The 15552-nt window shown below is 38.7% G+C and overlaps 2 protein-coding genes across 2 annotated transcripts in view; one reads left to right on the top strand and one right to left on the bottom strand.

The window, feature by feature from the left end:
- Nucleotides 1-9242, bottom strand: part of Erlec1 (endoplasmic reticulum lectin 1) — a 28076-nt gene extending 18834 nt beyond the window's left edge. The window contains exons 1-8 of the mRNA XM_051178753.1: nt 8980-9242; nt 4894-4998; nt 3629-3709; nt 3021-3098; nt 2836-2899; nt 2175-2209; nt 569-792; nt 346-475 (exon numbers count right to left, since the gene is read on the bottom strand). Coding sequence (XP_051034710.1) covers nt 346-475; nt 569-792; nt 2175-2209; nt 2836-2899; nt 3021-3098; nt 3629-3709; nt 4894-4998; nt 8980-9141 — 879 coding nt within the window. The 5' untranslated portion in view covers nt 9142-9242. The remainder of the gene's footprint in view (nt 1-345; nt 476-568; nt 793-2174; nt 2210-2835; nt 2900-3020; nt 3099-3628; nt 3710-4893; nt 4999-8979) is intronic.
- Nucleotides 9243-9396: 154 nt separating this feature from the next.
- Nucleotides 9397-15552, top strand: part of Asb3 (ankyrin repeat and SOCS box containing 3) — a 198676-nt gene continuing 192520 nt past the window's right edge. The window contains exon 1 of the mRNA XM_051178751.1: nt 9397-9514. The gene's annotated coding sequence lies outside the window, so the exon portion shown is untranslated. The remainder of the gene's footprint in view (nt 9515-15552) is intronic.

The raw sequence follows: 15552 nt of genomic DNA, 5'->3' as shown, positions 1-15552 counted from the left end.
ACAAGGCAGTTTACAATTTTAATTACATTTCCAGAGGATTAGACTCTCGTCTAGCCTTTATAGGTACCAGGCACACAACACACACTGTGCATGTGTGTACATGTAGGCATTACATATATGCACAAAAATGAGATAAATTTAAATAAAACTTTTAGATATTGTGCAATTGCACGAGAATGTTAAATTTTCCAAAAAGTGTAAGAAAAAATTGAAATTATTCACATAATTAGAATTAAAAATTAAAATAAATTGCCATTATTATGCTACAGAAATTAACACATTGATATAGGTTCTGAAATGTGGAAAAGGAAGCCCTGAGAAAGTATAATTAGTTAACTCTCATACCTCTTTATTTCTCCTAAATGGCACTCTCAGAATCTCTTCCTGCTGCTCCAATTGTCTTAGTGTGAGGGGTTTAAATGGAGATCCTGGCAGTGATTGGCAGAATATATCATTCACAGGTGAGGCTCTGAACCTATTCAGTGGGAAAAAAAGGCATTAAAGCTAAACATGAATACTTTAAAGCGCATGTGCACTGTATGTTTAGAATAACGGATGAACATCTTACCTGTATTTAGGATGACTGCACAAGAGTGGTGTCAAAATGACAACTTCATATTCACAAGTTGTAACTTCAGCTACTGAAAGGATTTCATGCTTAGATTCAGGATGGCATATGTACATCACAGTGCTTGATCTGGGTCGGTTCTGTTTCAGACTGCAAGGTGTACCATTTCCCATTCCCACAGGATAGTAGGGTGTCATCTGACCTTCAATATTTTTAGTGGGAATCTTAAAGAAAAGCGTAGTTAGACTTTTCATTAGAAATTTGAGGTGGGTCTGAGGATGAGGTAAACATTATTCTGAAAGGAAACTATATTTTACTTGTAAAAAGAAGATGAAAATGTCTATACTTTCTTTTAAGTCAACCCTAATGTTCTGATTTTTAAGTTTTTGAACATATATGTATTTGGGGATAGTATAATACAGAACAAACTATTTGATGCTAAAATGTAAAGTCGATGTACATTTAGAGTATAAAGACATGATTAATATGAGTTATTGTCAACAGTTCTGAAGAAACAAACTAAACTAACAAAAAAATTTACTATTCTGAGCTGTTTAACTCTTCACTAACCTTGTAGTGAATATTGTTTATAATTTAGATTCTGCAAGTTTTAAGGCTGATTTCCAAGTAAGACAGTGATAAGGAAGAAAGGAAAGAAAAGCAACAACATTCTTCGAACTACATGAATTGCTCCTTTTACAAAATATTACTCTGAGCCATCATTTGATAGACATATATGAAGTACCTGCAATATGCATGTGCATGACAGCTTTGCACTGTACAGATAAAAGACTCTTAGCCTCTACTTTTAAAGCCCATATAGACAGGTAGCTTACATATGCAATTCATCTGTTACACTTATAGGAAATGAGGAATAATCAATAAAAATGTTCCTACTACCACTATTTCTAATGCTACATAGAAAGCACCACCACTATGCACTGAAGTGATGGTATCACAGCATTTTACATAGTGGAGATTGAGCTTAGGGTGTTATAGATGCTAGACAGTGTTCTACTACTGGGCTGTAGCTTCATTACCCCTAGTTAATTTTTTTTTTACATTACTTTTATTTATTGCATATATGTGCACATGTAGCTCTGTGTGTGTGTAAGCCAGAAAACAACTTTCAGTAGCTGGATCTCTTCTTCTACCACGTGGAAGATAGTTAGGACAGGAAGTCCTTGAACTTGTGATTCTTCTGCCTAAGTTTCCCAAGAAGCTGGGATGACAGCTTTGTGTCAGCAGGCTCAACTGACAGTTTATTTAGGTATTATTTAAAAGGTAAGTGGAAGAATTACAACATAATTTATCTATTTTTTTAGACAGGGTCTCACTTGTATATGTAGCCCAGGATGGCTCAGATCTAGGTATGCAGAACAGGCTCACAAAGATTTGTCTGCTTCTGCCTCCCGAATGCTGGAATTAAAGGTGTGAGGCATCAAGCTCAGTTGGCAATGGAACTTTCCATAGAAAAACTAGCTGTCATACATTGTAATTTTATCTGACCCACTTCCTTGAGGCATTATATAAAGAACATACATCTAGCTTCTGTCATTAAAGTCGTACTTAACAATGAAGTATGAAAAATTAATATATCACTTGCCTCACTGAACTTTTCTTTTTCTTCTGCTTCTCGTTCTGTGGAAGCAAAACAAGAAAAAGGTGAACACACTGCATGAACATCACATCTATATGATGTTTTTAATCAGCTTTGGAACCTTAAACTTCTTTCTAAGGAAGATGAAACAAGATTTTGTCTTACTGCTTTTTGGGTAGGAGTTACTAGGTATTGGAGCCAGGGTTTCATATGTACTAGGCGTTTAAACACCCTGTCTTCAGGCTTGCCTTTCTAGTTTTAAAGTTAAGTGTTCCCAGAGTGGCTGTCTATGAAAGACCCAAGTTTGATTCCTGGGAATGACAAGGTGAAAGGAAAGTACTGATTCCCAGATATTTCCTCTGACTCCTTTTGCATGTAGTGGCACATCCAAATACATTAAGGGAATAAACTACAATAAGAATAATGTATAAAAATGATAATATCCAGAAATTTCTCCCTCCCTCCCTTTCTTTTTTGAGTCAGTCTTCTGTTACCTAAGTAGGCCTTGCTATGTAAAGAGAATGGCCTTGAATCCCTGATCCTACTGCTTCTACCCTGAAACGCTAGGCTTATAGTACTGTACCACCATGCCTGGACTTAAATTTCAATTAGAACTTAAATGTTAAACCAAAACCCAGTAGTACTATCACCACTTTTAGAGACTAACCTTTTTCAGACAGAAGATTCTTAGCCAACATATTTCCAAGATAGTATTCATGAATATTTACTTTCTACATTAAAAAAAAATACAGTAAGTATTTTACAAACATATATCTTTAGCTACAACTTAGAAAATATCAATGTCATTATGCAATCTCTTATTTTATGTTTTATATTTCAAGGAAAACATACTTGGCCAGTTTCTTTTTCTTCATGGTACTGTCGAATATGTTTTCCATGACATACTTCATAAGTCCAATAAGATTCAATCTGAGAAAGACATATATTTTTAAATAAATATTCTTTATAATTAATTGAATTTTACTTGAAATTTAAAGCAGCTAAGCAGATTATCCCTCTATTTTGGAATTGATTTTTATGAAGTGGAACTTATAATCATGCCACAAAAATGGCAAAACTTATGGTATATTTGGTTTCTACTAATTGGCTCTGTTGGAAGATTATGTGACAGAAATAGAGGTATAATGTATGTAATAATTATCTGGCTACTTTAAGCTGGCTACACAGCTTAAAAATAGCAATTAGCATTTTATAATTCTATAATGTAAGAAAGCTTTTCTTTGAACTAAAAAAATTCCAACTATTTTAGTAACTGACAATTGGATATCAGTGAACCATCTACTGTACATATAATAATTTAAATGAACAACATACTAGCAAACAATACGATCTGCACCTAACTTAAAATGTGGCATACCATAATAAAGCAAGGTGAAAAGCCATTTTAAGGATCTACTGGCTGCTAGAGACTTACTTTCAAATGTACATAAAATACATACTCTGTAGGAACAACTGCTTTGTTTAAATAGTGGTTCCAAAAGCTCTCTTGGATTGGGGCCTTTATAATCCTTTTCTTCTTCCTAAGGGGGGGGAAATGGAGTTTAACATATAGTTTTTTTAGAAAGTCATCCAACTCTGCTGTTGGTTATTAATTCATTGGTTAAATCACAAGTGCTTGGAAATAAAAGAGAAAAAAGTCAACATCTTTAGTTACTTCTTTCAAATGAACTGAAGTATAAAATATGAAGACACAGAATGATCTTCCATAGTATTCATTCTTTTTTAAAAAATGTTTTAAAGTATAAGTTTTCTAAAAAAATCCTTGTAAACTTATTTCAAAATTTTTAATTGCCTATATTCCCCCCAAAATTCTAGCTATTTAAGTTTTAGAATGGTTCTATTATGGAAAGGTGTTTTTTGGTTTCCTACATATTTTAACACTTCAGACTTGAACCACCTGTGTGGTTTATGTGGGTTTATATTGTTTTAAAGGTGCTTAAAATAGCATGGAGCGGTCCTGTTGGACAGATTTCAAATATGAACAAAACTTAAGCAAAGCATTGAGTTTAATATTCTACTTTACAGATCATGAAAATATAAATTGGCTTAATAAATTCATTGAGTGGAGGAGTTTCAAATTTGTTCAGGGATCCACAGCTAACTGTAGCCTATACCTCAGCCTCCTGGTTCCTAGGCTGGTGTCCTTTCCATTTTACCATGCTGCCTCTCCTGTTTCATCTTGAAAGAAGTCATTGCCTTGAAGGATGGATAAGAGGCAGTTAGGGCATTTTAGGAGAAAGAAAAGGGCATGAACTAAGGTAGTGAGAAAGCATAAGGTACCTAGAGAATTATTTATTATAAGAAATTCTTTATGCAAAGTTTTCATTAAAATACTATATTGTGTTTGAAAACCATCATTTGTATAAAGGAAAACAAGCACAGAATTAGCTTCTTTTTCAAAACAGTATAACTTAGTCCTCTCCCCACCCTTTTGGAATTTTATACAAGGTCTCAAAATGTAGGCCATTTAAACACATGACAATTCTTCTCCCTCAGCCTCTTGAGTGTTGAGATTACAGGTCTGAACCACCACACCTAGCTGGTTGCTAATTTTTCCAAAATGAACCCCAAATCAAAGAAAACAGTAATAAGGGATTAATATTTTTATGCTACAAGGTTGTTGAGAACCTTAAGGTATATGACTATAAGGTTGTAAAATACATATATTTGATGAGAGGAATCAGCAATGTATAAAAAAACGTACCTCATCCCCACTTGTAACAAGAGGAAGTATACATTTGTATTTTTCTTTATGTGCAGTTGTCATGATGACATAATTATCTTCTTTATATAATACTCCAGATGTAGGCTAGAAACAGAATAAAAAATATACATTTTTTTTTCAGTTAAAGTGTATTACACTGAATCAATTCACTACTAGTCAGAACAAAGATTCCTCAAATGAATTATCATTTCAATGGAAGATTTTTTTTTGTTGTTGTTGTTGTTTTGTTTTGTTTTTCGAGACAGGATTTCTCTGTGTAACAGTCTTAGCTGTCCTGGATCTAGCTCTGTAGCCTATACCTCAGCCTCCTGGTTCCTAGGCTGGTGTCCTTTCCATTTTACCATGCTGCCTCTCCTGTTTCATCTTGAAAGAAGTCATTGCCTTGAAGGATGGATAAGAGGCAGTTAGGGCATTTTAGGAGAAAGAAAAGGGCATGAACTAAGGTAGTGAGAAAGCATAAGGTTGTATCCTGTAGACCAGGATAGTCTGAACTCACAGAGATCCGCCTCCCTCTGCCTGAGTGCTAGGATTAAAGGCATGCACCACCACGCTTGAAAGCATACTTTCAAAGGCAGGCAATATTATACATATATTTTAAATGCTAAAGTGGAGATAAACTGTATCCTGTTGTCCAATGTAACAGAAAAAATAAAGTTTGGGATCTAAAGGAAAACTAGTAATGTAATTAGTTGAAGTTTAAAATTCTAATTAAGAAGCACTATGAGGCTGCACTGTGGGATACACCTTTAAGCCTTGCACTTCAGAGACAGAGGCAGGTGTGTTGCTCTGAGTTTGAGGCTACCCTAGTTTACTTTTTTGGTGATGCTGAATATGGAATCTAGATTATTCTTCTCAAGAACTCTGATGCTTCTGACGACTGGTAGCTTTGTCAGCTTAAAGCAGCAGCCAAGGCTCTAACTGTTACAAAACAGATTTCAGAAACGGGTATTTTAAGGTTGCTAATGTTTATAGTCTTAACATTAATCAATAAAGTTTTAATGAGTTACTAATCTAATTCTGACAGAGAACTAAACACACTATATGATCATAACTGTAACTACAAGCTCAAAATTAAGGTGCTTTTCATTGGCTAAAGATCTGTCAGTTGTATGTGTTAATTCTTTCAGCTAAATCATGTCTAACATGAGTATGCTGCTAATGTGTCTTAATATTTATGTTTTCACAAACTTAAAAGATTCTTGTAAGATCCAGGGAGCCAAATTAGACCCATCCAAACAGGTCAGATTCACTCCAAATAAATATTCAAGCTTTCCCTGGTCCCAAGACTCCCTTCCCTCACCTCCCAACCCCTCCCTCATCTTACAATTTTCCCCTCAAGTACCAGTTTTTCTAAACTTAACCTTGTCCTCTACTCTACCAACATCTGGCTCAAAAAGATGCCAGAGTTCCACACTATCAGGACTGCGATGAAACAACCAGCTTTCAGGATGTGGCAGCACCCCAGCTTTCTTACATTCCCCAAAGATGATGAACATCCCCCAAGTCAGCAGGAAGCAGTCTTGAGAACATCCTTATTCCCTAACCTGCCATGCCCAACCCCCACCTTTTTAATAATAAGAGGTGGGAATGTTGGAAACCAGCAGTCTGCTGACCCCGCCCTCTGACTATGGGCAGGACGTGGATGACCATGTCACTCATTACGGGGCTGGATAGGGGACTCAGTTTCCCCTTTAAAGCAAGTGCCACCCCCTTTCTCTCTTTTGCCAGCCTTTATTAACATACATTCTAAAGATTGCTATATATATTTAATGACCAAGGATACTTGTTTAAAAGGCCACTATAGGTGATAAGGTAATCAAAATATTTGAAGATTAAGAGCTGTGGGACCAAATTCTATTTACTTTCTGGAAACAGGTTCTTATGTAACGCAAGCTAGCTTCAAACCTGCTATATAACGAACTAAGCTAGCACTGAACTTCTGATCCTTGAGAGGGTCAATGGGCCAGATCAGAACCATGACAAGTTTCTAATGGTCCCTTCTAGGTTTTAGTTTCAGTTTACTGGAGCTGAGTAAACAGTTCTGGGGTAGAACCACAACTTGGGCAACAAGTCAAAAGGTGTCCTCTTGACCTTCTGCTGGCTCAGCAGGTTACCACAGTCTTCTGACAGAAGGCTATTGTTTTTTTCTTGGGGGCTTCTCTCAGACCCTAACATTCCTTTTGTCTCTACCTATCAAGTATTGGGATTAGAGGAATGTGTCACCTGCTTGGGAGATGATTATTTTTAGTTTATTAAAAGACTATTTTAATAAATATTATTGAGGCAGGGCCTCATTGTACAGTCCTGGTTGGCCCAGAACTTGCTATGTAGACCAAGCTGGCCTCAAACTTAGAGATCCATCTGCCTCTGCCTCCAGAGAGTTGGGATAAAGGTATGAGTCACCATCTCCTGGCTAGTTTTCAATACAGTGGATGCAACAGTAAAACTGTTCTGGACCAGTGAGTCCCTTATAAGAATCCTTAGGCATAATTTAAATCATTTTTACAAGATATAATTTTCATTATTTTCATTCATATATTTTGCGAGAAGAGTCAGTTATAGTACTGAATGCCTATAATCCATAATCCCATGTCTTTGAAGGCTGAGGCAGAGGGTATCTTCAAGATAGAAGCCAATGAGACCTTGTCTCAACAAAAGCAGGAAAAGCAACTACAACAACAGCTAAATAAACTGAGCTATTTCAACTCAGTGTCCCAAATGGATGTTATTGACAAAAGACTTTATCCTAGTTCCACAGCTATTGAGTTATTTACAAATGTCCAACCAACTGACCCATAAAAAGATTCAGCAACCATGTGAAGCAGGCAGTTATTTCAATTAAGTAAAGCATGGAAGGGAAGTATTAAGATTACAGAAGTATTTACAGAAGTATCAACTATTGAAAGCTAACTTTTGTACAAGGATATGGCTCTTGTCCCAATTCAGAGAAAGCATCTAGATTTTTCTCAAAATAATTCAGACTAAACAAAAAGAAAAACAAATAGCCTAAAACTCCCAAGTCTTCAAATATGTCCACCTTAGATTTTGTTGCCATCTCCTCCTTGTATAATGTTTTGTACAAGTGTTTTAACACTGAAGATCAATAAAAATAAAAAAATCAATAGATCATGGCATTAATGCAAAGTCCTAACTTTCCTGAGACATGTTTACGTGAATACAAAAATATGGTCAGAATGTAACAGAAAGGTAGAGAAACATATGGAGCACAAAATACAGTATAAGCAAACCATAAGGCAAAGAACAAGAGATGTGGTGATGGTGATATCATCATTTAGTAATTCAGAGGTGCTGCTGTCCACCTGAAGGCTTGTGCCTTAGGCTAGTGCTTTGCCACTGAGAAAATATATATATATATATATATATATATATATATATACATACATACATATATATATATATATAGTACATACTGTCTTGGCATCATAGTAATATCTATTAATGTCTCAATGGAATAGTAAGGAAGTAATACAATAAAATTGGCTCAACTTGAATGATGGCATGTAATTGGAATGTAATTTAAAAAAAAAACAAAACCAAAAAACCCCTTTGCTTTTTCCAGGATGTCCCTCTGAAATAAACGAGAATATGGTATTGTTAAGAGCACACGTCTTCCAAGACAAACAGCCCCTTCAAATGACTTGGAAAAGATTTCCAGAAGCCAAACGTCTGTATCAATTATTTCTAAGTATGGGTTGGAGAGGAAGAATGAATAGCGATAGGGCTCGTGTGTGCTGGACGGTAGTGTGCATAGGGTGGTGTGATCGTAATTCTAAGTCTTTCTCAACAGAGTGGGACTTTTGGGAAGCCAGGTCTCGAGCAAAGGAATTTAAAGGAGGGAGAGAAAGTGATCATTGGATTTCCTAGATTTTACTAAGAATGGCACATCCACATAGTGTGCAGAATGAATCAATGAATGAACGAACGAAGACACTTCTGCTTGCAAAGGATAAATGGTTGGGTGAAAAAAGGTTCTGGAAGGGAAAGCTAGGAAAACTGAGGGCTTGGCTTGAATTCTTCGTTGCTGCGGCTAGCGAGGGCACTGACCAGAGAGAATTCGGTGCCGGGCCAGTTGACGCGGAAGGGGATGTCATCGCTGAGCTGGGGCAGTGCTCGGCCGCCGCCGGACGCCTCCAGTAGACCGCACAGGACCAGTAACAGCGGCCCTCTGGGGACCAGGCTCCGCACGCCGCCGCCTCCTTCCTCCATCAGTCGCTACGTCCTCCAGCCGCTTTCACAACCTCCTCTACTCTTAGAGAACAGGCGGAGGAGAAGGAGAAGGAGGCGGCGGCAGGAGTACAAAGCGTCCTCAGTGTAGGAGACTCAACCGCCGCCACGTCTCCTTCCGGAGAGATGGGCAACACCGCTTTAGGCCCCACAAGGGCCTCGGGGCCACCGCTTCCGGGGCACACAGCATATCAACATCCGGGGTTATGGGGTCAGTGGCCTACGGAAGCCCGAGGTTGGGTGGTGGTGCAATGAATTGGGTATCCTTGCGGTCGGACTCAAATGTGGAGTTCTGAGATCTGACGCTGGTGGAGCGGGTCTGGGAGACGGCCCTTGGGCGAAGCGGCCCCGCGAGGTGAGTCCTGGCCGGGGGAATTCAGTTGCGTGGGACTCTCGAGGGGTGGGGATGGGCGCCAGCACTCACAGAGCATATTGAGGTAGGAGCAGTGTGGGATGAAGTTGAAGTTACAGTCCCTACTGAGCTCTCTTGCTTTTTTCACGCTTCATCTTCCTGTCGGGAGCTTCTCTTAGTTTCCTCAAAATTGTTGTCTGGTCGGTTGGAGACATCCAGTTTATACCATCTCACAGTATGGGGAAACCGTCGTCCTTCAACGTTGGCGGTTAGGCTTGCACCTTCACCTCACAAAGGGCTCCTCTCTTCCTTTGTTCAAGTGTTGGGACTGTTATTTTGCTTAGGAATCTGGTAAGTTTCTTTAGGTCAAGGGCAGAGCCGCTAACGACTTCCCCAAATTTGAACAAAATGAAAAAGCAGGGACAACAATTTTTCGTCTCTCCAAATTTTAAAGAAAATAATGTTCTAGAACTAACATATATTGCTCATTAAGTTAGCACTTCATATTTAATGTGTGTCAGGCATTGGTGTTGGTAAGCTAGCGAATAAATGAATTTTTGTCTTTTGTTTCTCATTTCTGGCTTGGGAGATTATACAAATGGATAATTAACAACAAGGGGTTGGAGAGAGTTGGTTCAGTTGTTAAGAGCACTGGCTGCTCTTCTAGAGGACCAGTGGTTAGAATCTCAGAACTGAGCTGGAGGTCGGTTCTCAACCATCAGTAACTAGTCTAGATATGATACATACACAAATGTTGTGCCCAAAGTCTCCTGACCCATAAAGACTGTCAAAGATACCAAATGTGATGCAAAAGCAGTCTTCATCACGAGTTAGTTAGCTTGGGCCTCTCCACCCATCTGAAACAGTAGCAGAACAGGGATCAGACCTGGATCAGAACAGGGAGAGGGCTTTTATTGTGGTTGGGGGATTGGGTTTTGGGAGATTCCAAAACTGTATAGTTACAGACTTGAGATTAGCTCAAGCCCTGTAATATTTTAGTCTTAGCTGAAGAACATCTGGAGTTGCTTGTCCATTTATGATTGACCTCTCTCTGTGATGGGAGGTGTTTATGGTTCTTTCTGTAAAGTAGGGCTAAGGTCAGGGCAGTCAGTGGGGGGGCACTGTATCCTGTTCAGGTTGTGGTGCTATGGCTGCAGTTCTGCTGAGGCCTGGTTCTTTCACAAACATACACAAAGCACCAACACAATGATAATAAATAATAATAATTATAGAGTTTTGAAAAATTGCCAAATACATAGTAGTAATAAAGCAGTCATAGGATTTCATTAAGCAGTAGGGAGAGTGTGTTCAATCCTTAGATGGTCCGTTAGTGCTTTTTGGTGTGGTCAGAGGACAAGGTGAGGTGGAATCAGCTGCAGGGGTTTGGGACTATTATGGGAGAGAGAGTTGGTTTATAGAATGTTGCATATGTCTCAAAGAAGGATCTGAGCTTTTTAAAAAGGTCAGATCTGTTTTGGGCTAAAACTATGTAGCTTAGCTGACCTAAAACAAACAAAAAACCCTTTATTTTTATTTTATGTTTATGACTGTTTTGCCTGCCTGTGTGTCTGTGTACTACATGGGTGCAGTGTCTTCAGAGGACAGGAGGGGGTATTGAATACTTTGGAATTGAGCTACAGATAATTGTTAGCTTCCATGTCTGGGAATCAAACTTGAGTCCTCCTGAAGAGCAGCTAGTTTTCTCTTAATTGCTGAGCCATCTTTTCAGAACCCTGACCTTGAATTTGTGATCCACTTGTCTGAGCCTCTCTCTAGATGCTCCAGAGGTCAGAACTCTTTGTGTTGGTAGACTTTATATTGGAATCATCTGAGGGATATCTGTTTTTCAAGCATATTGAGCATATAGAGATGGATTCCAAATTGATTAAATTTTGAATGGACCAGAAAAGAAGTAGAAGAAAACTTAGGGGAATAATTGAATAATTGATGTCATTTCTAAATGCTGCAAAGAAATTGGATTTATGTGAAAGAGAATGCCACTGGGATGTTTGATGTTCTGCTTTTGATAAGTGGTCTCCTACTTAAGCAGATAGACTCTTGTGAGGAAGTGGCACTTCTGATTTGACTTGAATGGTGAAAAGGAGATACAAAAATGTCTAGACAGAAGCCTGAAGCAGGGATGAGGTTGGCCTGTTTGAAGTACATAGAGGTCAGTATAGCTGGTGTACAAGAAGACTTTGCCAAGAGATGAAGTTGGAGAGGAAGGAAGAGGTTAATGAGAAACAGAGACAAGGCGTGTGTTCCCTCGTTATGGTTCCTGTGTGGAAAGTGATTGTAGGGGTTTTGTGTAGTGCCCACACTACCATCTCTTTCACGAATCGGGCGAAGGCCTAGAGATTGAAATAAAGACAAGGCAGCGGGTCATTCGTTCAATGGCAATGTCGGAACGCCAAATGCCGAATGCCGTTTATTGAGGGGCAAGAACGGGCTTAAATACCGACTGATAGCACAGTGGAAAAATTACAGGAATTTTAGGCTTAGCTCCTCTCTACAAGGTATGTGTTGTCATGAGGTATGTGTTGTCACAAGTTGTGTGTTATCAAGGGGTGTGTTGTCATGAGGTGTGTTATCAAAACAGGAAGAGTACCAACAACAGCCTTGGGGCAAGGAGTTCATGCCAACAGCTTCAGGCTAGCTCAAGGTGCCTTGGGGTCCTACAGTTTTGTGGGGTGAATGTATAATTTCCAAAATATGTAGACATTTCTTAATTTTCAGAACTCAATTATAAACCAGTTGGAAATAGAATGTTTATAGTTGTAATTCGGTTTAAGATGAGGTCAGACTGAATTAGGTGGGATTTAATCCAATCACTGTTACCTTTTTTTCTTTTCTTTTTCTGGAGTTCAGGACTGAACCTGGGCAGGCACTCTACCATTGAGCTAAATCCCCAACCCTGACTGTTATCTTTTTCAGAAGAGAGAAATTTGGTTTTAAAAACCCAGGGAAAATGCCATGTGAAGAAAGCAGTAGATTTGAGTAATCTACTTATGTAAAGTGATAGCATAGCAATAGAGAAGGAGGGGTTTGATTAGAAATTCTTATTTATAAATATGTGCATTAACAAAATTTTATTATTGTATGTTTATGTATGATATGTGAATGGGTGTGTGTTGGTGGGTTTGATTGCATGCCATGGTATCCATGTAATGGTCAAAGGAGAGCTGGTTAAACAGTTCAGTGGGTGAGATGCTGTTAAGATAGCACAGATTGAGATTATTGGGAAAGATAGAGCTGACTTTTGCTGGCTACTTTTATTTTGACTTGACACAAGTTAAGAGTCCTTTTAGAAGAACTTACCTCAATTGAGAAAATGCCCCCACCAGATTGGACTGGACTGAGGGCAAGCCTTTGGTGCATTTTCTTGATTGATGATTGATGTGGTGGGAGGGCCCAACTTATTGTGGTCAGTGCTGCTGCTGGGCTGCTGGTCCTGGGTGTGGTAAGAAAGCATTATGAGCTAGTGGTCAGTAAGTAACTTCTGCTGCATCTGCTCCAATTCCTTTCTCCAAATTACTGTTCTGAATTCCTATTTCTGTGACAGTGATGCCTTATGTATTATGAACTGAAGTAAATCTTTCCTTCCCAAGTTACTTTTGGTTATGGCTATGGTTATAGTCACATTAAGAGAAACCTTATCTAAGACATGACTGGATTGGATAGACATGACTTTGTAAAGTATATATTAATAATATCAATAAAGGCAATATGCTCTTGTATTTGGAAAAGTTTAGAACAAGATGTTCTCAATTTTGGTACTATTGGTAGTTTGACCTGGATGACAATTTGTGTTCTGTATGTTTGTTGTCTTGGGTTTACCAGATGCAGGTGACAATAATTGTCTTTTTCATATCCCCAGTTTATGACACTGAAAAACATAAAATATTCACAGACATCTTCAAATGTTCCCTGACAAAGTGGACTTAGTTGAGAATGACTAGTTTAGACTTTTTTTTTGCCATTTTTTTTTTTATTATTGAGTTATACATTTTCCCCCACTCCCCTCTCTCTTTTCACTCCCTGCGCCTACATGTTCCCAGTTTACTCAGGTGATCTTTCTTTTTCCCCATCCTAGGCAGATCCATTTTGTCTCTCTTAGGGTCCTTTTTGTTACCTAGGTTTTCTGGGGTTGTGGCCTGTAGGCTGGTTGTCCTTTGGTTTATGTCTGATATCCACTTGTGAGTGAGTACATATTATATTTGTCTTTCTTGGTCGGTATTATCTTATTCAGGATGACTTTTTCTAGTTCTGTCCTTTGCCTGCAAATTTCAAGATACCATTTTTTTTCTACAATTTTTATTTATATTATAATCTTGTTTTACATGTCAATCCCAATTCCCTCTCCCTCCCCTGACTCCCACTGACCCCATATCTCATCCCCTTTCTGCTCCCCAGTGAGGGTGAGGCCTTCCATGGGGGATTTTCAAAGTTTGTCACATCATTAGGAGTAGGGTCTAGGCCCTCTACCATGTGTCTAGGCTGAGGGAGTATCCCTCTATGTAGAATGGGCTCCCAAAGTCCATTCATATACTAGTGATAAATACTGATCCACTACCAGAGGCCCCTCTTAGACTGCCCAGTCCTCCTAACTGACACCCAAGTTCAAGGGGTCTGGGTTGGTTCTATGATGGTTTCCCAGCCATCAGTCTGGAGTCTATGAGCTCCCCCTTGTTCAGGGCAGCTGCTTCTGTGGGTTTCTCCAGCTTCATCTTGACCCCTTTGCTCATCACTTCTCCCTCTCTGCAACTGGATTCCAGGAGTTTGGCTCAGTGATTAGCTGTGGATGTCTGCTTCTGTATCCATTAGCTACTAGGATAACATATAAGGTAGTCATCACTCTTATTATTGGGGAAGGGCATTTAAGGTAGCCTCAACACTATTGCTTAGATTGCTAGTTGGAGTTAATTCTTGTAGGGCTCTGGACAGTTACCTAGTACCACATTTCTCTTTATCTATACTGGCCCCTCTATTATGGTATCTTTTTTCTGTCTTTCTTTCTGTCTTTCTTTCTGTCAGTCTTTCTGTCTGTCTTCCTTCCTTCCTTCCTTCCCTTCCTTCCTTCCTTCCTTCCTTCCTTCCTTCCTTCTTTCTTTCTTTCTTTCTTTTATTTTCCCCTGACTCAATTTTCCTGCTCCCTCACTCATGTTCTCTCTCTTCTTCTCTCCCTCTCTTTCTCCTCACTTCTTCCCCCGCCCCTCCGCTTCTCCCAATTAGCTCAGAAGATTTTGCCCTTTCCTCTTCTGTGAGGGACTATGGACTATGTATATCTCTCTTAGGGTCCTCCTTGTTTCCTTGCTTCTCTGGTAGTGTGGATTGTAGGCTGGTGATCCTTTGCTTTATGTCCAAAATCCATATATGAGTGAGTACAGTGAGTACATACCATGTTCTTTTTTTTTTTTTTTTTTTTTTTTTTTTTGTGACTGGGTTACCTCACATAGGATGTATTTTTCTAGTTCCACCCATTTGTCTGCAAATTTCAAGATTCCATTTTTTTTTTCAGTTGAGTAGTACTCCATTGTGTAAATGTACCCCATTTTCTTTATCCATTCTTCAGTTGAGGGACATCTAGGTTGCTTTCAGTTTCTGGCTATTACAAATGATGCTGCTATGAACATAGTTGAACAGATGTATTTGTTGCATGAATGTGTACCTTTTGGGTATATACCTAAGGGTAGAATTGCTGGATTTTGTGGTAGACTGGTTTCCATTTTCCTGATAAACTGTCTTATTGATTTCCAAAGTGGCTGTACGAGTTTGTACTCCCACCAGCAGTGGAGGAGTGTTCCTTTTTCTCCACATCCTCTCCAGTATTAACTGTCATTGATGTTTTTGATTTTAGCAATTCTGACAGGAGTAAGATGGTACCTTAGAGTTGTTTTAATTTGCATTTCCCTGATGGCTAAGGATGTTGAGTACTTTCTTAAGTGTCTGTCAGTCATTTTTGATTCCTGTATTGATAATTCTCTATTCCATTTTGTACCCCATTTTTTAATGGGGTTATTTGGTGTTTTGGTGACTAGTTT

The sequence above is a fragment of the Phodopus roborovskii genome, unplaced genomic scaffold (assembly GCF_943737965.1).
Source record: "Phodopus roborovskii unplaced genomic scaffold, PHOROB, whole genome shotgun sequence".
NCBI classification, from domain to species: Eukaryota; Metazoa; Chordata; class Mammalia; order Rodentia; family Cricetidae; genus Phodopus; species Phodopus roborovskii.
The sequence above is the reverse complement of the archived record's forward strand: the minus strand, read 5'-3'. Positions and strand labels throughout refer to the sequence as shown.